The sequence below is a fragment of the Grus americana genome, chromosome 4 (genome assembly GCF_028858705.1).
Source record: "Grus americana isolate bGruAme1 chromosome 4, bGruAme1.mat, whole genome shotgun sequence".
Lineage (NCBI taxonomy): Eukaryota > Metazoa > Chordata > Aves > Gruiformes > Gruidae > Grus > Grus americana.
Genome location: NC_072855.1, coordinates 82,227,450 through 82,255,430, shown reverse-complemented (window position 1 = coordinate 82,255,430; position 27,981 = coordinate 82,227,450). Strand labels below are relative to the sequence as shown.

Sequence of the window (27,981 nt, the reverse complement as noted above, 5' to 3'; positions counted from 1 at the left end):
AAATGAACAACTTAATTTCCCTAAGTTCTCTGTTTTGATGAGAAAATTGAGCTACATTTCCCTAACTGTTGAGTAGCACAGCCCACCTTAAACAACATTGTGTAAAAAAAATACACTTACGGTAATTTTTTAATTTAAAATAATATAATTTTAGACAGATCTTGCAGTTATACTCAAAGTCATTATTTCACGCCCAACATACTTCGCAGCAAGTTTTACTTTTCATGTGTTCTACAAAATAAAGCAGATTTAAACTAACAGTGACAGCACTGTTAAGTGGAAACGGAACACTTGTCATCAAGTGACTCCTGCCACTTCATTCTGAACTACTAGATTTATGAGGTGGAGAAGATTCAGCTTATTGCTCCCCAGCCCCCGCTTCATAGAAGAGCTGAGACGAAGCCAGAAGGTCCCTGAAATACCTTTTACGACCAACTGCAGCTTTTTCTGGCTTCCATTCCAGAAGGAAGGGAAGTTTACATTAGGAGATTCTTCCCCACGCACATCTATTCCGTGCCAGTAATACTCATCTTGGCACAGGAGTTCACTGAATCTTAATAAATCAGCATTTATACTTACAAAGAGACAGGATTAAAACCTGTACTCTTCTAAAAGTAGCACGGTGACACAGAGAAAAGTATTTAAGCACTTGAAAATTAATCTCATTTTGTCAGTTATTAGCTATCCGCAGAAGGCAAACACTTCCCGTGGTAACTGCGAATTCTGAGCTATAAATGTGTGCTCAAACAAGTGGTTTGGATTTGCTATTTGCTATTACATAAAAGCACAAACTATGTGTTCAAGGCGTTCATAACTTAACAATAAATTCTAAGAGCTGCTATTCAAACTTCCTGAATTTTTCCATATTGTGCCAGTCACGCTCTTTCCGGTGAGCCTGCCCACAGCTGAGAACAAAGACAACCAAAAATGCTCATTATCACTGTAAATATTAGATCCTATATCTCTGTACCCGGACAACAGATTGATCGCTACCCTCAGAGCTTTTTATCGTCCAAAGTTTTCCTTCACGTTCTGTGCTTTCAATCTTTCTCCAGAGCTCACGTCTGACACTTCTCGTTGCACAGACTTGATCAGGTTTTTGTTCTGTTACAAACCACGAAGCTACTATAAAGTTCTCACCGGTGCAATTCATCTCAGTACACTTCCGTTTCTACGCTAAACTTGCCGTTCCAATTCATCTAAGCGCATCTGTCCAACCTCGATAGAAAATACTATTAACAGCCTGATATTCCATGTAAAATACGTGCTTCAGAGCAAAAAAAAGAACTCTTTTCCAACTTTTCACCAAGAACCCAGCTGGTCTGCACCACCCATCCAAGTCACTCGCCTACGTTAGCTGCATCTTCTGTGTTTGATTCCATTTACGAGGGAAGAGAATTGCCGTGCCGCCCAGATACTTACTTATCAAACAGTGTACACTATGAGAGTATCGGGAATTGTCCGGAATGGTAAAGCTTCCATCGCAAATAGCAACTTGACTTTCTCCGAAGGGAAGTGAAAAGAAACAAAGTTTATACAGCAAGCAGCCAAGTGCCTGTAAAAACCAAATACAAGCGCTGTAAAGGGATGAGAGTACGCCTTTCCGCAACCAAGCGGCACCAACAAGAAACGAATCGCATCCTAGCTACAGCTGACGCTTACACCGTCACGTAGAAGCCGCATTACGCGACACACTGTTCATGTGACAAGCCGACACCTAAAGCGGCTCTAAAAAGGCTTTCTTTCACGCCGACTCCTGCATTAGGCAGCCAACTACCAAAACTGGAGCAGACCAAGGGCTGCATTTACTTCCTCGTATCACCCAGAGATACCGCTAGCGTTTCCGCTGAATTTAGTCTTCATTTACCTCGCTGCACATCACTAATAAAAACACCTTTCCTTATAACTCCGCGGACAAGTTTCCATGAGAAATCCTTGCCGACTATCACGCAGCAACCTGAGCCGACAAACAGGAAACAAATTCTAAATCACGGCCCCCTTAACACAAAATGATCACCACACACGGCATTTATTTTGTTTACAGAAAACGTAACTACCAAAGATAGTCCTACTGTATTCTGCATTGTATAGCTGCATGATATAGTTCACTTTTAAATAATTAGTTTTTTCAGTTAGTCAATGCTGCTTTTAACTTTCCGCACACAGCTCTTAATTAGTTCCCTATTTCATAGTACCTGACTTTTTGCTTACCCAGATATCTGCCTTGGTAGTAATTGGTTTTCCTCCATAAAGATTGATCATTTCGGGAGCTCTGTATGACAGCGTCGTATACCTAGCAGTATATAATTAGAAAAGGACATAGGTGAAAAGCGTGCATCAGAACTGAAAGCGTCTTCTCCTGCACCTGCCACGCACATAGCCTTCACGCCCGTGTTTCAGGTACGTGCCTGGAATTGCCTTACGCAACACCAGTTGTTTACTCCGTCTGCAGCATCACACAGAGTATTTGGAGTAGCAACACAGAACTACCATACCCAAGAGTAAATATGAAGTCAACTAAAATTTCCTTTTATTTCCCCAGCACATACAGTTCTGCAAGAGTCCCTTGGCTTAAATACTACAATAAGCAGTAATCTGAAAAAGGTCATGTCAGAGTCCCACAAAAGTATTCCCTATCGCTTACTGAAAACACAGAATGCAGACTTTGGATAACTAACACCTCTAAATAATTACTACACTGGTGGTCAAAGTTTTTTTCAGAGCTGGAAAAAACCCTGTATCACTTTGCACTCAAAGAACAAGTAGCCTGTATTTTTTCCTCTGCAGTAGTTAGCCTGAAGGGGCAAAACTCAACTAACACGTTTTGAAGAGCATCGCCTGTAATCAAAGTTCAAATATTTTTCTGATCAGCCTTATGAGAATGAACATGGACCTCACTCTGTAAAGAAGACTCTATATAAAAATAAGCATTGGAATGGATTTATCAGTTCTCTTGGTCTCATACTGTTAGCTGTATTAAAAGAGCATGAATTTGAAATATCAAACTCCTAAAATGGCCAGTAGCTAGGCATATATTTTTCAACAATTTAATGGCAAAACAGCATGTTTCTTCCCAACAGTTATATTCTTACGAGTCTCAACGTTGCAAAAACCACCTGGGAATCAATAGAAGAAATCCACGCTACCAAATAGTTCCACTGTTTTCCTGTATTTATGTCAACTTTAGTTCAATTTCGACCGTCAGTTGAATTCATATTCACGAGATACACGCACAGTGCACAATAATACATGGAGTTTCCTAGCAGCACAACCATTGCTCACGACAGGCCACTGAGAAGTGAACTTACTTTTTAATTTCTTCTTCAACCACATTAACACCATCTTTTTGAGGATTAAGGTATTTGTTAGTGGCACTGCCGAAATCACAGAGAACATAGTTCCCGCCATCGTTTAACAATATATTCTCCACCTTGAAAGGAAATCGACACACAGAAACATTAGATGAAAAAAACAGCATTCATTTCCAAGTTAACTGTTACTACGTATTCTCACACACAAACAGTAAAGTTGGCAGAAAAATCAACCAATAGACTCGGCATTAGCAATAAGTCGTATCTTACAGCTTAGTCTCTCCGTTTACAGCTCCACCAGCAACAAGCGCTTCCCTAACTCGAAGTCAGTCTTAGTGAAAGACCTCCTACATTCTCAGTCCTTTCTGAGTAGATGGTTGATTTTAACCTCGACGTTCCTTTTGATCAAGGTCATACCTTTAGATCCCGGTGAACTATAGGTGTTTTGCACTGATGCAACCGGGCAACAGCTTCACAGGTATCACAAAATATTCTCATTACTTCTGATTCAGTAAAGCCTGTCTGCAGACGCTGATTCATCTGATTCACAACTTGCCCAGCTAAAGAAACAAGGGAATTGTTAAAATATTTTCCATCAGGTACCGAAGTAAAGACTTACTTATAAGCAACAAGTGCACAGATAAGATGCAATCACATTTTCAACAATAAGTGTATTCAAATAAAACCAATCTCGTTTTCCAAACGCACACTCTAGTATCATCCTAGGTCAAAAAGATTAATCGGGGTAGAGGGCAAACGCGTGCCCATCCGTGTTCAAGTTATCTCCTTATTCCCTTTGCCAAAGCAGTTGTCGAGACCGTCTTGGGCTCCTGACGGTACAGACTGCGCAAGCTGTAGCGTTCGCCGCTTCTACTGCGATGTAAACCAACCGAAACCTCAACTGATTTCTTCTGGCGTTACCAACAAAGGGGTGGGGTTTTTTTTCTGGTCTAGAAATACTTACTTTGTACTCGTACCACTCGTTCTAATACCATCACTTCTTTCGGTTAGCCGCCATCTCATGCTATGAGGTCAGTGCTTAGTTACCTTAAATTTTAGATAAGCTTCAGCAGTTAAACTCAATTGCAAGTTTACGCCAAAGCTTGTGTGAGATGGGGGGAAAAATCATCTAGAAACTGCCTGTTTTTACATATTGTTTGAAACAAAATTACAGTATAAGGCAGGACTACAGGACTATTATTGTTTTGTCCAGCATTATCAACACTAACTATGCTATGCTCATTTATAACAAGTCACCTGTTTGCCAATCTTTCCTGTCCGATGACCTTCTAGCCACACGTTGATTAGCACAAACAGAACAATTTAACTTTATACTTATACAAATAATTTCCCTGTTTCTAATCATACTTAATTACAAAGCCACGTGAAACCGACTTTTACACTTCCGCAGTGTTCAAAAGCTCAGTGCCTAAGTAACAACGCAAACAGAAAAGCAAAAAGAACAAATCGGATTCCAGTTGTGAGAGATATATATTAACCTTTCATATTAAGGGAACAACTCTAAGTAAGAGTCCCAGGTGATAAATACCAACATTTTCCCTGCATTTACTCTGAAAACCTATGAGTTGACTCTTACCTCGACAGTACTCCATGAGAATGAGTACCTCCCAAACATTATCGCTTATCGAGTTAACTGCACAATCCAAATAGCTCACAATGTTCTTGTGCCCAGATAACTCTTTCTGAAAAATAAAATGCACATTACACTTCAGCACAGACAAATTTCAACAAAAGATAGTAAAAGTTTTCAGACAACTGTTAACGATTTCAACTTAAGTGAGCCCCGACCCCGCATCCACTGCTCTCGAGACAGTACCACAAACACAGAACGTAAGCTCGTCGCTGCCAACGATGTCAGAGTGACTGCTACACAATGCAGTTCCTACTCAGGAGAGAACATTTACGTGCTACTTGTTGGACAGGGCAAACGCAGCCCAATTGTTGCATTCTAAACCAATGCTGTCAAATAGTAATAGGTAGAGCCTTGATATGTAGGAAAAAGGGAAGAATCAAGCTACTCGTGCCCTTCCCAAGCTCAATTCAAAAACAGTCTCTCAGTTACTAAAAAAAGTAGCTGGAAAAAAGCCCTAACTGTTGTAGTCTCACCATTACAAAGCTACTACACATAAGCAACTGAAGGTGTCCAAGGAAAAAAACCCCACAACCTAAGAGCCACGTTACTTGCAGAATTTAGCAATGCTTATTTCACATCTGACTATATAAGCCTTCTTGTCTGTACTATGGAGTTTCTGCCTGTAAGATAGCTCAAGGTTAACATAAAAGTACCTCAGATAATTTTTAAGTGCTGCTATGATTAGAACCCACATAAGCTACAAGAGTATGGAGATGGAGATAAATAATCTTCATAATATCTGCTGGAAGGCAATATAACAGATTTTGTCTTGCTCAGCATCTTTTTTTTTTCCCCCCTAATTTTTTTTTTGCCTGTCAATTTATCATAAACCCAAGTGTGCTTGACTAAACCTTCTAGTTTCTATGTATTTGCTAGTCCTCTGCTGAAATCCAGCAGAAACTCTGATGACGTAAGGAAGTTAGCTCCGCTGGCGTCTGTCAGCTTAACACCAGACCGCAACTTCAAGGACACGATTACGCCTACCCAAAACATAAGCCACCAGCAGCAGCCTTCAGCTAACGGAGCTGTGGCACCCAAAGACCTTGAGAATTTAACTTCCTGCTGCGGAACTGGAAGAAATTCCTCTCAATTGGGAGCCGGATGTACTGATCGAATTGACTGCTGTATCAAATACATTTTAGATAATGGCGTTAAGTTCATCGCAAACCAACCCTCAACACAGCATTAGTTTCTGAAACTAACAGTACAAAATCAGTACCTCAAGGTGAAAAGAAAAGGTAGTCTAGAAGCAATTGAAGAGGCACTTGGTATAGATATACTACAAATCAATAAATTCTCCAGTTACAGATGATGGGCTTCTTACCATAATTGTAATTTCTCTCTTGCAGATGTTGAGATCCGGCACATTATTAACATACATTCGTTTCAGTGCACAACGTATCCCACCGTGGGTACGTACCAGAAACACAGTTGAGAAGCCACCTGGAAAAAAAAAAAAAACCACAATTACAAGCAAATGAAGCTACTGAGTTGTTATTCCTCTAGACAACACCACTACACACCAAAAAAAAAATCAATCAGAAAGTCTACATCATTCATTGAGTGAGAACTAATCAACGCTTAAAAAATAGTTATTAACATTTGCTACACTCAGGCAAACCAAAGGAAAAACAACACTCTCCTGTTCTAGCTGTCTTCTGTAAGCCTTAACTGCTGCTCAAGGCCTCAGGCAGATTACATTATCATCATCTCAAGGCCCACATGCTCAGCTTTTCCACAGTTTTAGGAAATCTGCCTCACAGAAGAGCTCACGTCAAACCATACTCTCCTTAATTGACTGCTGTCTGATGGCAAGCCAACTATTATCACGGGAACTTTCAACTAGCACAAGAACTCAGGTACTCATTCGGGACAGATACGTGTAGATTAAAACCATTAAGTAATCTGATCATCAGGCATCCCATTCCAATACACACGTTTCATGCCTCATGATATAAACTGCAAGCAGTATTTTTTAAGTATAACGCATCTCATTTGATCCATGTCTCATGTGCTTGAACAAACGCGTGTATAACAATTTACAAATCAAGAAGTTAAGTTTTAATAGGAAATTTTCTTTAAGATTAAATATCCTTTTAACTTAATTGGTTATTTAGCCAAATGAGATGGTACACTGTCAAAACAGAAGTGCTGCCAATTTTAATACAACAGCCCAAGTTCTGCATAATTATTATACTTAACCTAGTTTACCTTGGGCCTTCCCAAAACATTACAGGACACCCGCTCCTAAGTTACTCAAGTTCTAATGCCCAGCTCTAGCTAGGGCTTTCCTAATACCAGCCTGGGGAATTATGCCAAGAGGGATGTGCAGACCTTCGTCGGGGGAAGCCTTTTTCCTACTATCCTCTCAATAAAGAGAGACCTTTTTTTTTTTATATAAGCACCTATACTTGGTCAAAAATATGAAGCGATACTCAGGTAAAGCACCAAAGCCTAAAAATTAGAAGACAAAACCGACTTCTTTCTTTTTAACCAGTTTTGTAGCTTTAAAGTTCTCTAAGTCGCGGGAGAACAAGAACAAAAGAGGCCAGATTTCAAGTTTCCCTGACAATCGTTTTCATATAACCAGAGCAGACATGACTGGATGAAAACAATCACTTCAAAAGAGTAAAAAAAAAATCAAAATACACAGACAACTGCTCTTCTTGCCATTAGGTGGCAATATTAACCAATACTTGAACCCTGAAAGGGCCGTAACAGCAAACCCGTTGCCCATTTTGCCAAGAAGTAGCTGTGTGACCTTCAATGGGCTTCCATTAGTAAATATCACTGCTATAAAAATCCTTTCACTGAAGAGCCAAGTGACATAACTCTGAACAAAACCTAAGTTATTAATATTGACAGGAAAATTAATAGTCACCAATGTTCTGGGCATCTTTATCCAGAAAACCCTGAACTATTAAATGTTTTCAGTTGTTTCTGAAGCTACACTTCTCACTGAGAGTGCCGAAGCAAGCAATAATCAGCGCCGTGAACATCCATGAAAACTCTTATTGAACATTGCTATGCAGCATGCGGGGCAAGGAGGCGAGTACATACAGGGCAAGCGAGTCACAGCTGTTAAGCTGCCATCTTATCTACAGGCTTCCACGCTTTCCCACTCACCACGACCACTCCGGGTGCCTCCTTAAACTGCGGATCTAGTTAGGTCACGAGCGCCGCGCAGCACGCCACAAGTACCGCCATCTTCCCAGCGACAAGGAACGCCATGACACACCGCAGCGGGGCCCACGACGGCACGCAGGCCCTAGTTCGCTAGCCCATTTCTTCACCTGCTGCACAACCACAAACAGCTTTGCCAACTGCAAGGCCTTTCCATCAAAAAGCGGCCTAACTTCGCGTGGTCTTATTTATGAGAAGACCAAAAATTTACAGCACCTTTGTTTAACAAGTTACAGAAAGGACCTAGTGACTGTCCTGGTCTAACCCTAGCCAGCAACTAAACACCACACAGTAAAAACCGTCTGCTGTGTAACTTGGCCTATCTTACTCCGCATCACTTCAAGCCTGGATCATTTTGTATGTCTGTTTTCCCTTAATTCCAGAACCAGAAGTCATCCAGACATGCGAACCGTTTTATGGACTACAAATGCGCTCAAAAGAGAGATTAAGACCAGTCCCTCTCCAAGTAATAGCACGAATGGCCTGCAGACAAGCTCCAAGCGACACGAAAAAAATAAAAACCTTCTCACCCGTCCGTAATGAAGGACGGCAGTAAGGCCTCATTAAACCTTGCAAGCGAATGCTCTTTGCCAGAAAAGGAAAACACAACTCTGACCTCTACAGCTTTATGTGCTGCCGAGACACCGAAGAAGCCAGCGTCTCCAGAAAAAACAGAACGCTTATGAAGAAAATCAGGGAAGAAGTAGTCCTCCTCCCTCATGAAAAGCATGCCTTAACAGAATACCAGCTCCGCATACCCACATGCACTTCCGTATGGAGCACTGGGAAAGGCCCTTTCTCAATAAGTGTTAAGCACCGCATCTACGTGTTATTTGACCAGGAATTTTGAGTAAACTCCTTTGTGCTGCGGGTGCGGATGAACCCGTGTCAAGAGCTTAGGCCTCGTGGCTCGCTTTTGATCACATCTTCAGACAGTACATAATAAACACAGCACATGCGCAGAGGTGAGAGTGCTTGTGTGCTCCCGATACGCTGCTGTCACCCAGCCCCTTCTTCTATTCCGTGGCTCAGTTTCTTCTCTTGTTTTGTATTGTACAACGCCCATAAGTAGATTTATTAGCATCCTGTTAAGACAGTTACAGGGTACTACTTCAAATCAACACAAACTCCGCACTTGCCACAACGCATTCAGTCCGTCCTCCACAGAGGCACCATCTTCTGTTAGTCAATACAGAGGCTCTATCGCAGGAACTTTATTGGAGCCGTAGACTGAAAGCATACACAAGAAATACTTTAGTTTTGGGTAGAGAACACCATTTAGTTCTTCAAGCTAACTACTTATATCTACACATGACAGCGAAACACACAGAAACTTAAACATTTGCAAACTTTTAACCAGACTCCAAACACCGTGTGGTTGTTGAGAAACTACGTATTTCGAGAAAGTTATAACGCAGTTTTCAAGCCTTCTAAAGAATTTTCGCTCAAGCGCTCGGTTTTTGTCAAAACCTCCCCAGGGCAAGGAAGCCACCGGCCACAATTCTGCCCTCCCATTCCTGACGCACCCCTGCATGAGAAGACAACAGGACATCCCGTTAGCAAGGCATCGGTTTCCCAGCAACGCGACAAGAATTCCCACGCGACAGCTCGTCTATACCTCCTGTCGCATGCTAGGCTTCCCGAGTGCAGGTTCAAGGTCGTCTGGTTTTCATCGTCCCAGCACGCTGCCCCCCAGGTCGCTGCCTCATTCCCCCAGTCGCTGCTAGCCCCCAGCCTGGCAGCAGCGTCCCAGCTACCGCGAAGGTGCCGCGCACCAACTGCCCCAGCACCCCGGCTGCAGGGCTGCCAACCCCAGGCGTAACACCTTTGCACGCTCCTTGCCCGAAAAGCGCTGTGAAGCGGCGCTCCTGCCGAACCGAGCTGGTATTCCATGACGCTCACCACGTATATACGCATTTAGGTTTTTATATCTTTATATATATGCTCTTGTGTCTGTACACACGTGCGTGGATATTTTTAGCAAAGCATATTCCACAAGTCTCCGTCACCAACAAAGGGCTCGGACACAGCTCCATCCGCAAGAGCAGTTGACAGATGTTGCCCGCAAGCTCAAGAGCTCAGCATTCCCAAAACCGAGAGCAGAAATAGCTCCCTACTTTTAAAATATTATTACTCCACTTTATTTTAAGCGTACAGACAATGCATTCCACGGGACATACCGTCGTTCCTTTTCCCACTGCCCACACAAATTCCCACTGTATAAAAATCTGACTATCAATGCTGGTTTCGACAAGCAGCACTGCTTTCTTCAAACCAGCATCTGCTTTTAAGGCAGCGCTGTGAAAACAGCAGATGTGAATCCCATACCAACGTGACCTTACAGCACCCCCATTAAAAACAGATCTGCTACGCATACCTCTACCTGCTAACGGGACCGTTAGCCCTGCCGACCAATAGGCACTCTCACGTTTTGTTTCTCGTAGGCCAACCGCAGTCCAACTTTGCAAAAAGCTTTGACATAACCACCTAAGACTACTCGGGGCATCCAAGATGCTTCAAGTCACTTAGGTGCTCTGGGAAAGATGAATTTAAGTCTGCTATAGAGTTCTGTGGCAAGTTCACTCATTTAGTAACACCTATGCACCAGAGGTGCCCCGCTGCACAACTGGAACAAATCATCTGGTATTCTCACCGGCAAAGAGAGAAGCAGTTACACCGCGAAGCAGAGCATACAAATGCCAAATGCACAAATCACTTAATTTTTTAGCCATTTAAAAACCATTACATCACGTGATACAGCGTGCGGTCATAACCAAAACATACAGATGCCAATGATGCCAATAGGTAAGAGTACTTTTATCATGAAGCAGTACTAACGCTTTAACCCCAGCAAAGCTGACGTACTTAGACACTTCAACATGTCGACTATACTTTCTCTTAACACCAAAGATCCCCAAAGCTTGCTACAGTGCACAACATTGACTCATGCAAATTTAAGCTCTACACAACGTGGTACAGGAAACTGCCCAGAAACCACAGGAAATCCCCTCACAGCAAGACAGGCAAGAGCTAAAACAGACAAGGGGGTGGAATGCAGAGGAACATTAAAATTACCCGTCCTAAATGGGCATCTTTTTCTTCTGTTAAATCCCAAGAGGTATTCCTATGGCATTAACCTCGACATTTTTCCCCGCACAGTGCCAGACTCAGTACTCATCAAAAAGCCATAAAAGGAATTCTTAGCCATCGTCTCTGACAATGCTGTCATTCCCTCCAGGCCAGGAAGGACCAGCAAGGAAGCCCAGGACACAGCTGGCTGACCCACAAGTGCACAGCACCAGGTGATATTGAGGCTCTCGTCCCCCAACACCCCCAAGTCCTTCTCCTCGGGGCTGCTCTCAGTCCTTTCCCCACCCAACCTGGAGCAGTGCTTGGGATTCCCTAACCCATGTAAAACACCTTGCGCTCGGCCTCGTTCAACTCGCGGTTCGCACGGGCCCACCTCTCCAGCCTCTCCAGGTCCCTCTGGATGGCATCCCTTCCATCCGCCGCGTCAACCGCACAGCTCCGTGTCATCGGCGAAATTGCCGAGGTTGCGCTCAATGTGCCCTGTAAGTAATACATCTTAGGCGCTTAAGTCAAAACATTGTGTTCCTTAGGGTAAAACCCATCCCTTCTTTAACCCATATTCTTGTTAAAATAATTATGAAAAACGTCTCTACATTGCCATTAGTCACCACCACTGTAATATTTACGTAATGCCATCTTATCACCTCCTCTTGCTATTCACTAAAAAAAACCCCACATGTTCCTCCACGACTGTATATGACAGACTCTTGTATTGAAGTCAACAAATATTTACCTTCTCTTAATTTGTACAAGAGCACAGAACATGACTAGTAGATCACCATCAGTTCAATTAATTGATGGTGAAGATCCAAACAGAAACCTCTTTCCATGTACAGATGCTGAAATCACACTGTAACAGAAGTTACTTGACAGTATTAAACAGGTCCATTATCTATACTAACAGAAACCGAAAGTAGGAAATCACGGTAAGATTTGGCAACAACTCACAATCTGCTGGGCTTCATTAACAAAGTCAGCTCTTGAAGCTCCAGGGCTACACTGTCACCCGGACACTTGCTACTTGATTTATTAAAAGCACAAGTTACATGTAACACAGAGGAAGGGGTACCGTAGGTTTGTGTAACAACAAGAACAAGGCCTTTCTTCTCACAGAAACAGCGCCAGTATTTATGTTTGAAGCGACTAATCCCGTCTGCTCCCAGCATTGGTGGGGACCCGGAAACACTTCAGCACCACACACAGTTAGAGTTATCACAGTACCACGATCAGTTCACAGGCACGTCAGTAAGAAAAGCAAAACAGCGTTCAGTTCCACATCCGGTAGTTCGGTGCTTGAGGAACCACCTTCCAGCCCGAGAAGAACACTATCTTCCACCAGCGCAAGGATCTTCAAGGGCTTCTTACTTCTGAGGTGTACAGGAGCGCAACCAAACCATTTCTTTTCTGGAAACCCTTTCTTCCTTTGCAAATGCACTTTTTGCACATCCCAGCACACTTCAACAAACACGCTTTCTCTTTATAGAAAAAGTCAGCATTTCAAAAGCCCGTTTCCTTTGTACAAGCCTACAAAGTTCTGCCCAGTACTGCTGCGGAGTTTCCCATCCAGAGTGCATCCCTTACTAACTTTCCATTTTTACCATCTCCCTAGCTGGCATAAACCAGTTCTGGAATTTAAAGAAGAAGAAGCTTGAGAAACACAATCCACGTTTCTGAAGCCAACAAACACTTGTCAAGCGTGACAGCTGTTCGCAGGAGCAAGCAATATTTTTCTCCAAGAGACAGAGCTTCATGTCATTGATGCTTCCCTTTCCGAACAGTAAGCTTCACTAACAAATAGAAACCCACAACAGAACCCTAGCAGCCAACCCAAATGCTATTTTTTGGTCAAGGTCAAGACTGTTGACTAAACTTTTATTTAAGGGATTATGCTGCATATTCTAGGCCAGAACAGTTAATTCGATTCCCTTTCACTGTGCCATTAGACTCCAGTCTCTCCAACTTTAGCTCGCTAGACCTATCATGTTAGTCAAGGTGTAACCGAGGCGATGCCTTTAGGCAGGATGTGCTTCCTGCTCAACTTTTCACAAGAAAGCATCTCAACTTCTCCAAGACATTGCTAAGTCACCTAGAACGACCAACCACTAACATGGCTTAAAAAGAAATAACACAAACCCAAAACAAACAAAACCACCCCACAACCCTAAGATCTTTAGACAGCAGTTGTACATTCAACATGGGGATAAGTTTTTTTCCCCATCCTTCCTGACTTTCTGCTGGTTCACTGAATTCAGCGCCATCCAGCGTTTACGCTGAACTGAAAACGGAGTTTGAAAAGCAGGACAGTGATGTTATCTGTCAATATAGACTAGACAGGAAAATGAACTTTGTCATTCTACAAAAGTGAGGCTATGATCAATAGGATCCATTAATTCAATTCATTCTATAGCTTGTTTTGAAATGTCATTTGCTAAGCATTTTTCATGCACCCAACAGTTTTGTTTTTAAACAAAACCCTTGATTTGAACTCCAATACAATAAACAAGTGTCAAAATAAAATACAGTTACACAGTGGTTAAATCAGTGGGTGCAGATACATTATATACCTAATAGGCAACCACTTCAACATATTTGGAACCAAACTCCATTTTCCTACTGAATAGTTACCACCCAATTAAAAAAAACCAAACACAAAATCGAAACCCACACCTTTTCTTGAACTACCTCTTACTTCCTCGGTAGTTTGTCTTTCATCTTCCTTAAAATCACTATTTTAATTGTCATTTAAATATGCAAGCGCAAGAATCCCAAGCAGAGCAAGTCAGAGAACAGCTCTACAGCCTCCCACGTGACTAACTCGCCCACCGAATACCACAAAGCTACCGTGGCACAGAAACAAGGCAAAGCATAAGGTTCCCAGCTTCAGCAAAACGGCCAGTTCTGCAGCATCTTGGACAAGCGCCACATTTCATTGCACGAGAAACAAAAGACTGAGCAGGCCGTGCAGAGATAAACCAAGCGACTGATAACAGTAGAAGTGTTTCAGACTAAGGCAGATGTCATAGGAAGATTCTCTGGTTTACTGTTTTCTAAGGCATCACAGATGTACTAAATGAGCAAGATGAAACCGATCTCTTGGCTGCGAGGAAGAGCCCACACGGTCTCACTCACATCTTCACATCTGAGTGGCATCGCCAGCGAACTCATTGACCCCTTTTCCTACGTGAGCATGATCAAAACCAGATGAACTGGCTGGAATTACTTGTTAAGAGTACCTACAATCAATGTTTGAGGCAATCTGTATAAGCATTTTCATTGTCTCACCTCATCTTCTTTAGCTGTCCGCAAATACTTGTATATATTTAAACTCTGAGCACACCAAAGTGGCAGATAGAGACATATCTGGCAGATGAGCAACAGGGGACCAATCAACTTTCCTAAGAGCAAAATACGTGAAATTCGATCTGCTTATACCAATAAATGAAAAAATACTTCAGGTGATAGTATTTCCTCAGCACCTGCACAGAGGCAGGGAGTTCTTAAAGCCCCATCCGGTACATTCTGAACGCATTCGAATACTTCAATTCGCATACAAAACATGTCTTTATTAGTACTGCTACGCAAATTATTTTACATCACCTTTATGCTTGGGATTCTTTCGGCAATAATATTTTCCAACTTCGCACCGTGTCATGTGACTATTTAAGAAGAGACACTGAAACTTCTAAACCGTCTAAGCAGCTTGATCCTGATAAATAAACAAGCCTTGCCACAATGCCAACCACAATGCCAACAGGATTCCGACTATCAGAGTCAAGATTATCAAATCATTTAATACCTCTCATACATCTATTGTGTTTCAAGGCAGAGCCCGTCAACAGCAGTAACTCTGAACAAGGCAGTCATTCATTAAGCCACCCCATCTGGAAGCTGGCATGTTTTTGAGTTCATCTCAAAAAATGAAGCGTCAGGACCCATCTACCACCTAAACCCAGAGACGTCCTTCAACAAAAACTTCCTCTGACAACCGCAGCTATATAATCCGATGTCATCTTAACAGAACAGCAAGTCAAAAGGATCAAGTAAAATCATCTGTTTGATGGAGACAATCAAACATTTCAAGAAAGCACAAAGCTGGGAAAGCAATGCTGTAAATTCAAACCAAGATTTGAGGAACTTGAAGATGTCTTCATGGCTAAACCGAGCGAGATGCAGCACGCGGTGTTTTCTTTTGATGAGTTCCTGTATGGTTACGCTGCTTTTACAACTACCATAACAATATAAACTTTCTTTTCTATCTGCAGAGTGCCTACGCAATCTCCCGATAGCACATTCTGAGAACAAATAACCCTCGTGATGATTTCATTAGTTCTCCTTAAGTAAAAGCCATGTGATAGCACCCAGGTACTATCTCATCTAAACGGAGCTCAAGGTGAAGGTCTCAACTCTACAGACACAGACCATGCTCTATGGAGAGACAGCAGGGCTGCAATTACTGCTTTTCCTTCCCCCCCCCCCCCCCAAAAAAAAAAAACCTTTGTTTTGCTGAACATCGTGCACAAAACAGAACGGATCCCGTGTCTAACATCGACATGTCAAATTTCATTCACGCTTCCTATTGTTATCCCATGGAACATGTGCTCTATTCAAGTCAGGTCCTTACACATGTCTGTCAGAGTAATTTAGCTCCTTATATTCTTTAATGATCTATTTGATCTGTATCCGAGACATCAAGTTCAAAACCAAAGTACTAAGCGGAATCACCTTGTCCTGCATTTACGCTGCTGCACTGCAGAAGAGCGCTGGGCTCCGTCAGAGTTCTTAAATAGCACAGACCAAGCCCATGCACATATAGCACTTAGAAGATTAGCTCCAAGTTCTGTTCTTCTGTAGCTCGTCTATCCAAAGAAACAGAGCTTTCATGTAGTTTCATGCAAGCTATTTAGTAATTATCCAAAACAGACAAAAAGTTTACGAACAAACTTGCTAAATAAAAGCACATGGAGCTTTTCAGCCTACAGGAATTGCAAAAGAACGCAAGAACGCGTCATATTAACCGCTTTTAAAACTATTTTTTGTTTTCCAAGAGAAGCAGCAAAAAGCTGCATGAATAGCTCCTTAGAAGTGCTACTAAAAGACAAGATGCACAGAGAGATATCACAGTCGAAATAACAAATAAAAAGAAAGTAAAATGAGTCAGTAAACAGAACAAGAATTAAACCAAAAATTGGACCCTAGAAATACGTATCTCTTGCAGACTTGTGCGTGAAAGCTTCACAGTGCCACAGGAACAAATTCATCCATTCAAATAACATGCAGGTTTGCAAGGAAGCTCAAGACGTACATTACTCTGAACAAAACCTCCTCAACTCCTGGAATATCACAATTCCTGTCATAGTTTGGCACACGGTGACCAAGGCACAGCGTATTACAGCGGCGACGAGGAAGAAACCAGCGCAGAGCCGGGACTTTCCAAAGTCTACCCCTATCTCTTGTACGGACTTGTACGATTTCGAGAAAATCCCTTCATCTTCCTTTACTTCTCCATCTGCCCGACAATTACTCTCCCTAAGGGGACGCCCTGTTCTTCAGATCCAATACCAGCTGGGACGCCTCTTGAAGACCAAGACAAAAAAATCCCACGAGGTGTATGCTTTACCATGAGCCTACATAATCATTTCTTCAGTATTTTTACCATTTGCCTCAGAAGTAGCAAGGTAAACATAAGGAGAATCAAGGCTCAGAAAAGGCTATCGTACCTTTGCAGGGAGAACACCGCAAGTTTGCTAGCTTTCAGTTCCGCAAGGCACACTCGGTATTTTCTAACATCTGTGTTCACATAGCTCAACGACAAAGCAGTAAAAGTCTCTCTTGCTCCTCAAGCCACAAGAAATATTCCCCGCTTAATTAAAACAGACCCCATAGGATCAAGTAATTTCTTTATTTCCAGTGGTTAACCTGTACTTTTCTGTGCTTTTTCCTTCGCCTCGCTTCTGTTCAGCGACCCAGTTTCACAACTGACCCCATCCATACCCAAGCCATCCCACTGCTACTAGTAAAAAGTAACCGACCTAGACAAGTGTGAGCAAGGAAGGCACGAATCGGAGGAGAGAAAGGGCAAAGTTCCTACCTTCTTAACGGGTAGACAAACTCTCAGGAGACTAAAATCCATTACCAAGACAATCAGAAGAGCAGGACAAGAGGAATTCATCTTCCTTCCTCATCAGCAGCTCGACAATGACGAAGAGAAAAACCCTCAAGAGAACAGCGGTTTGGCGTTGCGCGCCTAACTTCTTAAGCTGGCGAGGAAAACACAGGACAAGCCGTCTCTACCGTGGCAGAATGACAGCCTAGAGACGATGCGAACCCGCCCCTGTGAACTGCTGCTTAGCGTCACCGGGATCTGCAAAGTACCTTAGGCTCCAAGTCAGAGACTCTTATTAGAAATAGGTGACTACTCCCAACACTTCAGGAAGCAGCTGTTCATCCAGCGCATTAACAGCTTTTAAGCTAAACCTATAAAAACATACAAGGAAAAGCTACCATTCCAGAACAGATGCCTGCTAATCTAACAACTTCTTACAAAGAGGACAGCATCTCAAGCAATCAACTTACCATTAGGTGACTGACCACGTCCGTGCTCCTGGTTAGTCGCAAACGCAGAACAAAGTTGGCTCCCTAGAACCACCCGCCATCCGACAGTCCTACGCTCCACGGTCTGGCAGGCATAGAGCAGTCATGGTGTCAGTTAACACAGCTCTGCTTACCAACGGCAACTCCTTCCACTGCGCTAACGTGCTTACCTACGCTAATAGGGAGGCAAAAAATAGCCACAAGAAGTAAAATAGAGCCCAAGGTTAAGAAATTAAACTGTTTGGAGAGCAAAGACTTAAGAAGAACCGTGTAAACCAAAACGATGTCCGAGACAAGAAGCACAACCTAACTAATTACCTCAAACACTTTTCCTCTGAACCGCAGATGAAATCTGTTTAACAGGAAGCATGACATTCATCAGACAGGACACATTTACAGCTAAAACAAACCAACATCTGGAGATAGAAAGGTGTCCAAGTTCACACAGTTCACGTATATAGATTAAAGCATGCTCCTTCTTTCCAAATGCAAAAGGAAAGCAAGTCTGTCAATTACGCTGCTCCGTAGAGACCGAGTCCCATCTCCGGCATTACCTTCAGTTGTCCACGCGCACAAGAACCGCATAGATACTACCACGTGGGTGACATACTAGTTGAGGACCGACAGCTCTGATATTACGCTATCAAAAGCCGGAGAAATAAACAAGCTCTTCCTGGAATCACTGGTTTCTACTCAACACCTGTCTGAAAATCAATTCTACTTTCATTAGCTAGCAAGGTCTTTCTTATTCATCTTGACATGCAAAACAGAGATCTAATGACAAACAGAGAAAATAAACTTTCAGTTGAACCACCAAAACACCCTCGCCCAAAATAAGATGCTGTGCAGCTTCTTTTACAGCCAGGCCAAGTCTTTCACAGACAAAGCTAATATATCCTCTATTATCACGTGCTGCCTTACCCTGTGAGGGTGGCCAGGTGTTTCACAGTAAAACCACCTGCGTGCACACGCCCCCTTTTATGACTACCCTAACATAGACATACTTGATCGAAACACATCTGCAAGAATTAAAAGCAAGTAGATCGCACATACATACATTCATCCGTCACATCTGTCTTGCGTCAAAATCTGGCAAAGTAAAGATGGCTTGAGTTTGCGCATCATATTAACGTGATACAGCTACAAATCAAGTTGCTTCTCCTTTGTAACCATCCTACTCTTGGCCACTATCCCAAAAACTTAGCTGAGAACTACTAGATTCCAAAGTACTTGCTCAGTATTTAACTACTTCTGGGCACACAAAACCTAAATAGATAAGGCTCTTGAAAAACAACGTATTTGTGTGCCCTGAGCAGGGGTGTAATACTACACATACACATACCTTGCCATGCAGAAAGGAGCGTCCTTAGGGGATGCAAAGACTAACACCTTGACCCAAGAGCCTCCGGCCACGTGCCCCTAAGAGCTGAATTCGGTTGTACCTGTACAACAGATATATACCTTTTGGCCTACATGTGTTTCCTAGCCCCTTGATTTCTCCATCCACGCAAGAGAGGCACACGCAGCTCTACAAAGTACCACAAGAATGAGCGTTCTTGTTCTCTCAAAGTACCACCAAAGCTCAGTCAGCACACCAGTCACCTAACAAAACTCAAGTTAAATCATTCCTTTTGTGTGCTACTTCACATTAAAAGATATTTTTACCCTCATATTGATATCAGACTAGGATCACATGCAAATACCCAACTACTTCCTAGTACGATTTCTTTTTCATGACACAGAATACCGCTACACCCTGCAGCAGGCAAAACAATGCTCTTGTTTCAAGTTGTTAGCTGCCTTCATCAGCCTCGGAAAGCCCGAAGATAAATCCCAAGCACTGCAGCACAGGCTCCCTATCTTTCCTTACCTAGCCATCTAAACTTGGTTCAGCATCTCCCCTCCCGCCATTCTGCGGCTGGACAGGCAGTAAGGCAGCCGTGCCGATGACCGGGACCACGCGCGAGCTTTACGCGTCCTATGCTGTACTCTTAGCCAACATGAGCGTCGGGAATCTTCAAGCGCTCGCTCTGCTTTTCTTCTCCCTTTATCTTTTCAACTTGAACAAACCATTTCTGCTACTCAAACATTATCAAAGCAAAACTGTTTGAAACAGAACAACAGGCACGACCTTTGCAGTCACGTATGGGCATAGATTCAGTCACATTACACTGAAAAAGATCGACGTGACCCATCTCAACTCAAATTCTACAAGTTATCTTTCCAGACAACTGTCCAGCTCATAATCCATCTGAACAACTGAACTAGATTCCAACTGAAAATAAAATGGTCGTTACTGCACAGAGCGGCAAGTCACATGCTACACCACCACTAAACTAATGAAGCAAACCAATAATTAACATGTCAGCTTAGCACATTTCAGGAGACTGCCCATGCCATGTAATCGGGACAGAAGAAGTGACCCAGCACCAGCTGTATTCCTAACACCTCCCACAAAAAAACCTCTCGCACTGTACAATCAGGATCTCAGAGTTAAAAAGTCAATCCGCACCACGTTTAAACGCTTTGATACTGAACTTAACAGATCCCTTACAATGGCACTTGTCCCCGTTTGCCTCTTCAGAATAAAGCACAACAAATGAGCCACACCGTCACACGATGCTGCACAGCAGCATGCTTAAGAACTCATAGCGGCTGCCCGAGTTGCAAATCCCCAAGATAAATTACTCTAGAGAACTAAAAATCACGGTATAAAAGGCTAATTGAAGTGAGGTTTAACCAAACATCCTAGAAGGATGAGAACCTTATACACGTCACAAAGTCCATCTATTTAGATTACTAATTGAACTGCTATTGCCAAGACACTGGTGGGGGAAGAAAAACCCCAACACAAAACTTCAAAGGCTGTCCTTATTGCAGAACTGATTTCGAAGACCTTATCATCACGCTTCCTTTCTGGATAACAAGCAATTCAACCTTTACCAGAGCTGTGATGCTGATCAAATTTTAAGATTCCCCTTCGTGCCTTAGACAATTAATTAAAACCTTCAGGAAAAGACACTTGTGCTAATCATCAAGCAGCATGACAACTTAAAAAGGCACAGCACAAAACCTCACAAAGCAGGACTTGGATTCCTCTCCGTTAAGGTGCTAGTTTTCTTAGGCCTCGACTGGAAAAGTACGAAAAAAACCCCACCGACTGACAAGAGAACTTCATCAAGTACATTCAAAGACTGCACGCTCAATTCAAGTAGGACGGTAGACCTTGCAAGAAGCTCGCTTCTTCGCTAGTTAGCCGTTGACGGCTCTGAGAGGTTACGCTGTGAGATGGATTATCCAAGAAAGGAGAATGGATTTCCCATTTTATAAAGCACAGACTCCAAGTTTTCCCTCGTCCTCTGTACCGAGAGGTCTCCCCTCACAGAGGAATATGCTTTAACCATCACATTAAATAAACAAAACAAAGCAAAGCTCCCATGTTACACAAGCATTAACTAATTAACTTAAAAGCCATCACCACTTGCGGGGCTTTTTCCCTGCCTCTCTAGTCCTAGATATGAGGTCACTTAGAAAAACAACAGCCTCCTAAGATAGAGCACCACAAGGCTCAACAGCACGCAGCTCTGAACTCACCATTTTATCAGCTAGAAGGATAAAAACCCAGCGTAACTGCTCTCACACAACTTCTTTCCACACCCGCTGGGGCAAAGGAGATAGATAAAGCACAAGAGCGGTCATGTGTCATGTCCAACCAGTCCTATCCAAAGCTTTAGGACACAGAAAAGTTCAAGAGCAGCCTATAGCTTTTTCTAAACACACCGATACTACCTACCGCTACTTTACATCCTGTCTGGGTACTTCTGGGAGCAAGTTGCACAGCATATTACCTAGTTTTCTTCCCTATCACTCTCTGGCACTGCACCTAAGCAAAGCACTTGCTGGTGGGAGGGTTAAAACGGAGAAAAAAAACCCCAAAACTGTACTGAACCACTGACAAGAGAGTTTTGTTTGCCCCAAATGCAGCCAGCCTGGTTCTTCCCAAAAAAAAGCAAGGTTTTCAGGGGCAAGATCATCTCCCTCTTGCGCTATATTCAGAGCGCACTAGGACAGTCCTCATCTGTACCTTGGCTGAACATCTGTATCCTAGGCAGACAGTTATTACTGGATCATCCTGTGTAATCCAGTTCAGTAAAGCTCACCCACAGCCAGATTAGCATTCCCAGTATGTGACAAAAAACCAAACCAGAACAACCCGCACGCTTGTTTCTAGGACACTACCACTTTTACCACAAGGTTCTTGGCTGAAGATGACTCCAAGTCCAGTAGCACTGGCCCAGTAAATAAGTCCACAGCTACCTGCTAGCTACATAATGCTTTTATCATGAAATAAGAGAGTAACCCATCAGAACACGTAACCTTCAACCCTCTCAAGTTCTCTGAAAAGTATCAACCTCAGACAATCTAAGCTTTACATTCAATCATCTCCCTTCTTTTAGTAGGGGACCAAGGCCCAGCTCATTTTTTTGAGGCACTTTGTTTAACGAGCCAGGAGAGCTATGGATTTCTGCCTCTTTGGTGGGCTCCTTCCCACGGGACAGAGGTTTAGTGCCTCTATAGGCTGTTCCCTTCAAGGGGCGAGGGGAGGCAGGAGAGGGACCAACAACAGGGGACTACTGCCTGACATGGAGTTACCCCATGTCTCTGTCGGGCTCAACATAGCTAATTAACAAACCAGGAAGCGTCCACAAATGGTACTAGTTGTCCTGGCAAACAGGAGCACAGCCAGCCTGAAGAACCCCTTGAAACGGCAGTGCTTTCAACACCAGATCAAGACATGCAGGACACTGGATGACGGTTTATTACTGGTACCACGGAAGGAAAAAACATCACACGGTACTTCTTTTTTACTAAGATGCAACACCATATGCCCCATGATTCCATTAACCAATTCTGATTAAAAAACCATGAAAGCAGTATGACAATTGTCTTTTCATGCCCACAAATTAGCTTCCAAGCCAAGCCACTCATGTTTGGGAGCAAAGCTTCAGAGTCCTCCGCACATTCATCTACATTCTCCCTGTTTTCTTCTTTTTTTGAAGATCTGTAACCATCTCTGCTTGCTTTATCTGCACTCAAAAACATACCTACCGACGCAATACATTTCAATGCAGCACTGAGCATGCCCACTTGTGTCTGCTCACAGCACAAAGACAACTGCCAGCCTCTAAAAGTCTTTGTTTACTTAAGCATCCCCAAGATCTGCCAAGCACTCAAGACAATAACACAACTGAGCATCTTCCAATGCCTACCCTTAGAGTCTCCAGAAAAATTAGTTTCACTGCAGTTCTTATACTTCAGTAACTCCTTTCTGTTTAAGTCAATGCAAACAATCAAGTAGTATTATCCCCACGTCAAGCCACAGCTTTCTACCTCCTCCTTATATAAACCAAAAACATTTTGGGAAACTGCAAAGTTTTACTTTCCTTTTCACTCCTCACAACATTAACCCGTTTGCATTGACATTTGAGGTCAATTTAAAAGGATATTTCCTACTTGTTACATCCAGCTGGCCAGAACTTGCCAACTAGAAAGTCTTTTTCGATATTGGAGTCACCCTAACTTCACCATGCACCATTTTTAACTTGGACAAGACAGAACTCTCCAGATTTTTGTCAGATTTAATTTTCCGAACTTCAGCTGCAACGCGCATGCTCTTGTTCAACAGAAAGACTCAGAGAGAAGGCCTTCACTCTGCCTGCATCAGTCATTATTCCGCATACTCCCACCATCCCCTCCAAACGGATAAGAACTCCTTGTCTACATCAGGCCTTAACCCAAACTGACTGTTCTTTCCCCATTTCTTCAGAAACAAACCTTAAAAACAAATACCTCCCTCCAACAACAGACTGACCCTTGGGTTCGGAAGGCTAAGCAGTCACCCCGAGAGCTGCGTTTCAAACGACAGAAGCCACCCAACAGCCCACCAACTACAGCACTTCAACCTTTAGGCCTCCGTTACTCCCGAAGGCTGCAGTTGCTTTAGGTAGTGTTTTATGCGTTTGTGCGGAAGAACTAGATTATAACGCTACGTACTTTTGCCTTTTAAACACTGCAATAAAACACGATTGTCCAAGACTATAGAAAAGCATTTTCAGGGCAACAGCTGTATCAACACAGGAAATATCCCAAAGATTCGTTACATTCATTACTACCGCCTAACAAGCCGGTTACACCTTGAACCTTTTGGCATCCCTACTGGCACTCGCTCCGGTTACCAGGAGCCTAAGTCGTTCGCAAAACCAAGGGCTAGCTTCTTAAGACAACTCAGACGCAAAATTTGCAAGGCGTGTACGGGGGTGCAGGCGTTTTAACACAGTTTGAATCTGACAGACGTACAATGCTATTGATTCCAACAGCTAGTAAGAGAGCCGAGCCACACCACACCGCTGACAGAACATTACCCATCCATTCTGAAATAGGCTTGGTGTTGAATTCATTACATTTGTTAACTTCAGAACGATGCTTTGTGTTACACAACCTACGACTCTGATACGAGCCTCGTAAAGTAACTTGTAAATGGCATTTCATCAGCACTGCGTAACACGAACTACCCGAAGACCACTCGTGTTTTACACGACCGGGGACGCAGTTAGCTAGGCCCTGACCTCATTTTCCTAAGCCCAAGACAAAACATTGCCTTCTACATATTAAGTGCCAATTCCACTACACTACTAACACTTTTTCCAGGTAGCAATGAAAATTTAAGTACCACCTATATGCTGCTATTTTAAGTAGTAATAGCTTCTGCACGTACTTGTTAAAATCACATCTTCAATCTTCATCAAGAAATGCACGTAAGCAATGAAAGTTTAATAGCGCGTTTACGCATAAACTAGTCTAAGCAACAGACAAACATAAAAATGACAAAGATAAATTATTTTACCCACAACACGCAAAGCGGTGCGTTGCAGCGCTGCGAAAGTCCGTAGCTATGAAGTATACGGGACTAGCCCTGTGCTCCGTGACCTAGGAAGTGAATTATACATCGCATGGGCTGAGGGATCAACGCTGCACTGCTTCCCTCACACGCAGAGTCAAACTCAGCCACGGCTGTTTTCACCATGCCCCACGCCAGCTTCTAATCAAGTCGTACAACCACTAAAGTCTTCCAGTTCCACGAGTACCTGAATTCATGCAGCTCTCCTGTGGGACCTACTGGAGGGCCAACAACTCCAAGTGCGAGTTAATGGCCAGAACCACGAGTACCTGAATCCACGCAGCTCTCCTGCGGGAGCCCAAGTGCGAGTTCACGGCGGTTCCACGAGCACCTGAATCCACGGGGCTCTCCCGCAGACCCCACGGAGGGCCAACGACACCGAGTGCGAGTCAATGGGCAGAAGCACAAGCCAAGCGCGGCGCAGCACCGGGAGGACGGCGGTTCTCCACAGCAGAAGTTGCTAGCACTGCAACTTCACTCGTGACCCTGCAGCACTCTACTGCATTCCAGCATGGGAGATCACGGTTTTTATTTTTTGTTTTCTCAGATTAGCTGGCAAAAGCCTACTACAGGATTAAACCGGTTACCGGCCCGGGCGCTCCAAGCCCGGCTGACCCCGCGGATCACCGGCCGCAGCAGCGCCGTACCGCTCCCGCAGACGTCCCGTATCGCTTTACGCCCGACGGCACGCCAGGAAACTCCCGGGCACCGGCCCAAACACAAGCACCCCGAAGGGGACCCCTCCGCCGGCTTACAGCGGGCGGGCAGCTCCCCAGGGGCGGGGAGGGAGCCCGCGGCTGGCCGGGGCCCGTCCCGGCGGGGAGCGGGGAGCAGCGAGCGCCCCCCCCCCAACACACCCGCCCTGTGCCGCGGGCACCGAGCACGGCCCGACCCCCCCGTTACCTTCGGCCAGCAGCTCCTCGGGGGTGACCTGGTAGCGGCCGACGGCGAACACCTTGCCCAAGGCGACGCCGCTCCCCCCGCCGCCCCCGCCGCCGGAGCCGACACACGCCGTCCCGCCGCCGCCGCTCCCCTCGGACTTGGGCATCCGAGAAAACTTCTTCATGGCGAGCGGGGCCCCGCCGGGCCCGCGGGACGGGCGCAGCCGGCTGCCCGGCCCCGGGAGGCGCAGCCCGGCCGAGGAAGGAGCCGGCGAGCGGGTGGCGGAGCGCAGCGAGTCCGAGACGAGAGGCGGCCGCTGCCCAAGGGCGGCCGGAGCGGGGAGGGGGCGGCACGGTTCACATGCCGGCCGCGGCCCCCACCCCGCTGCTCCTCAGCCGCTCGCCCGCCACCGCCTGCGCCCGCAGCAACGCCCGCTCTGGGGGAAGAAGGAGGAGGAGGAGGAGGAGGAGGAGGAGGAGGAGGAGGAGGAGGAAGGGGGCGGGCAGAGCGCGGCCACAGCCCCGCGGCGGGGCGGGAGGGCGGGGCGGGGGACGCGCCGCGCCGGCGGGAGAAGGCGCCCGGCCAGGCAGCGGCGGGACGGCGCATGCGCGGCAGCGGCTCCAGCACGGACCCCCGCCTTACCCGCGCCAGCGCCGCCTGCCCGGAAGTGAGGTTGTCAGCCTCGGGCGAGCACGTGGAGTCCGCGCGGGGGGGAGCGAGGCGCGTCGCGCGGCCCCCCCCCCCCCGCCCCCCCGCGCGCCCTCCCTCGCGCCCTTGCGCGCGTGGCGACCGTTAGGAGTCCGAGGGCCTCGCGCCCCCTGAGGCGCTGCGGGGCGCGGTCCCGCCGGGAGACACGCGTGGGGGAACGGGACCGCCCCCCGGGCCGGCCCGCCCCGGCCCCGCCGCCTCACGGCGCCCACCGCGCTGCGCGGACCCAGCCGGTGCCGGACGCGCCCTCGGGAGGGGCTCTGCGGAGCGGTGCGGGCCCGGCGGGCGAGGTCCCGCGGGGTCGGAAGGGCTGTGCGGCCCCGGCCGGGCCGGCGGCGGTCTGCAGACCCGCTGGGCTCCGTAACGCGCTCCCGGCCCGGGCGCAGTAGCTGCGGCAAGCCTTGATGGCCAGCGTGCCTTCCGGTGGTGCGGCTCCGGCGTGCGCTAAGCAGAGGCTGGGAGGTGCCTCGCTGCCGAGGAGCGGTGACGGGACGGACCTGGACAGGAAATCAATGTACCCACCGCGGGCATCCTCCCTATAGGCGGTGACAGAGCCACCCTGGGAATGTGCCAACACAAGCATCCCTTCACCTGTGAAATTTCCGGGAAAGTAAGAATTGTATTAGAAAAATGGTTCCTGAACCGCGAGAAGTGCCGTGTTCCACCGCCCCTCGCTTAAGTTGGTCAGCTCGACCGGAAAGGGGCGCGAGCCGCGGGGAGCGCTGACCGTAAGGTACGTTGTTGGCACCGGGCTGCTAGGTGGCCAGCGTGGCTGTCGAAGGCAGTGTTTGTCACAGTTCCCTAGAAACAGCACTGGGAAACACCTTACACTTCCAGATCAGTCATCTCAAATTTCCAACTCAAAATCACATTCAGACTGAAACCAAGTTTCAAACTGTCCGAAATGGCAGTGACATCCAGTTTTTATCCTTAAACAATGATTCCGGTCATCAAAAAATGGTGAGAGATTACAGTCATTGAAAACATAACTTTGTTCCAAGCCTGTTCTCCGCCCTGTGCAAATACACGTGGGGTACTCGTGCAATTTTTTTTGCCCTTACCGAATGAAATCATACAATAAAACCAAAACTGATATGGGATCCCCTGTCAATCTCTCGTATGAACGAATGAAGCTGCACTTTTGGCTTCTCTAGCGGGACTTTAACAACGCAGCCTTTCACACCGAACGCCTGGGTTGCGGATGGATATCGATTGCACCCGCCGGTGCAGTAAAACCGCTGGAGACGTCAGAAGCTAAAATCTTTGGGATAACGTTTCAACAATCAAATTAGTTTTGACTTAATCGTATTACCGTACTCTGAGTCGGTAACAAAATGACAATATTTCTCTATTGAAGTGACAACTTGTCATAAGCTGAAAGCACTGGTACAGCTATTTGCATCGGTAGTCCCCTTTCCGTAGTCGCTGCCATCCTTTCGGTAACAGGAGATCAATTTTTCAGCGGTGTATAGAGACTCTAATTCACAGTTTTCCTGAGACGAGAAAGGTATTTTGACTGCAGATGAAAGGAAGAGAGTACTGTGAGAGGAATGGCATTTCGTTAATGAGGGCATTCTTACCGTGATACATACCTGCGCTCCTTA

General features: G+C 45.3%; 1 protein-coding gene across 3 annotated transcripts in view; it reads right to left on the bottom strand.

The window, feature by feature from the left end:
- The window catches only part of BMP2K (BMP2 inducible kinase), a 56,382-nt gene extending 30,275 nt beyond the window's left edge, over window positions 1–26,107 (bottom strand). For 2 of the 3 annotated variants that reach the window (XR_008576925.1, XM_054824452.1), the window contains exons 1-7: window positions 25,691–26,099; window positions 6,290–6,408; window positions 4,909–5,014; window positions 3,729–3,871; window positions 3,309–3,430; window positions 2,212–2,293; window positions 1,423–1,555 (exon numbers count right to left, since the gene is read on the bottom strand). Coding sequence is in view for 2 of the 3 variants with exons in the window: in XM_054824452.1 (XP_054680427.1) it covers window positions 1,423–1,555; window positions 2,212–2,293; window positions 3,309–3,430; window positions 3,729–3,871; window positions 4,909–5,014; window positions 6,290–6,408; window positions 25,691–25,853 (868 nt within the window). In the remaining variant the exon portion in view is untranslated. Of the gene's footprint in view, window positions 1–1,422; window positions 1,556–2,211; window positions 2,294–3,308; window positions 3,431–3,728; window positions 3,872–4,908; window positions 5,015–6,289; window positions 6,409–25,690 lie in introns of all 3 variants that reach the window. The other variant, XM_054824451.1, reaches the window with a different exon arrangement.
- Between the last annotated feature and the right edge of the window lie 1,874 nt (window positions 26,108–27,981).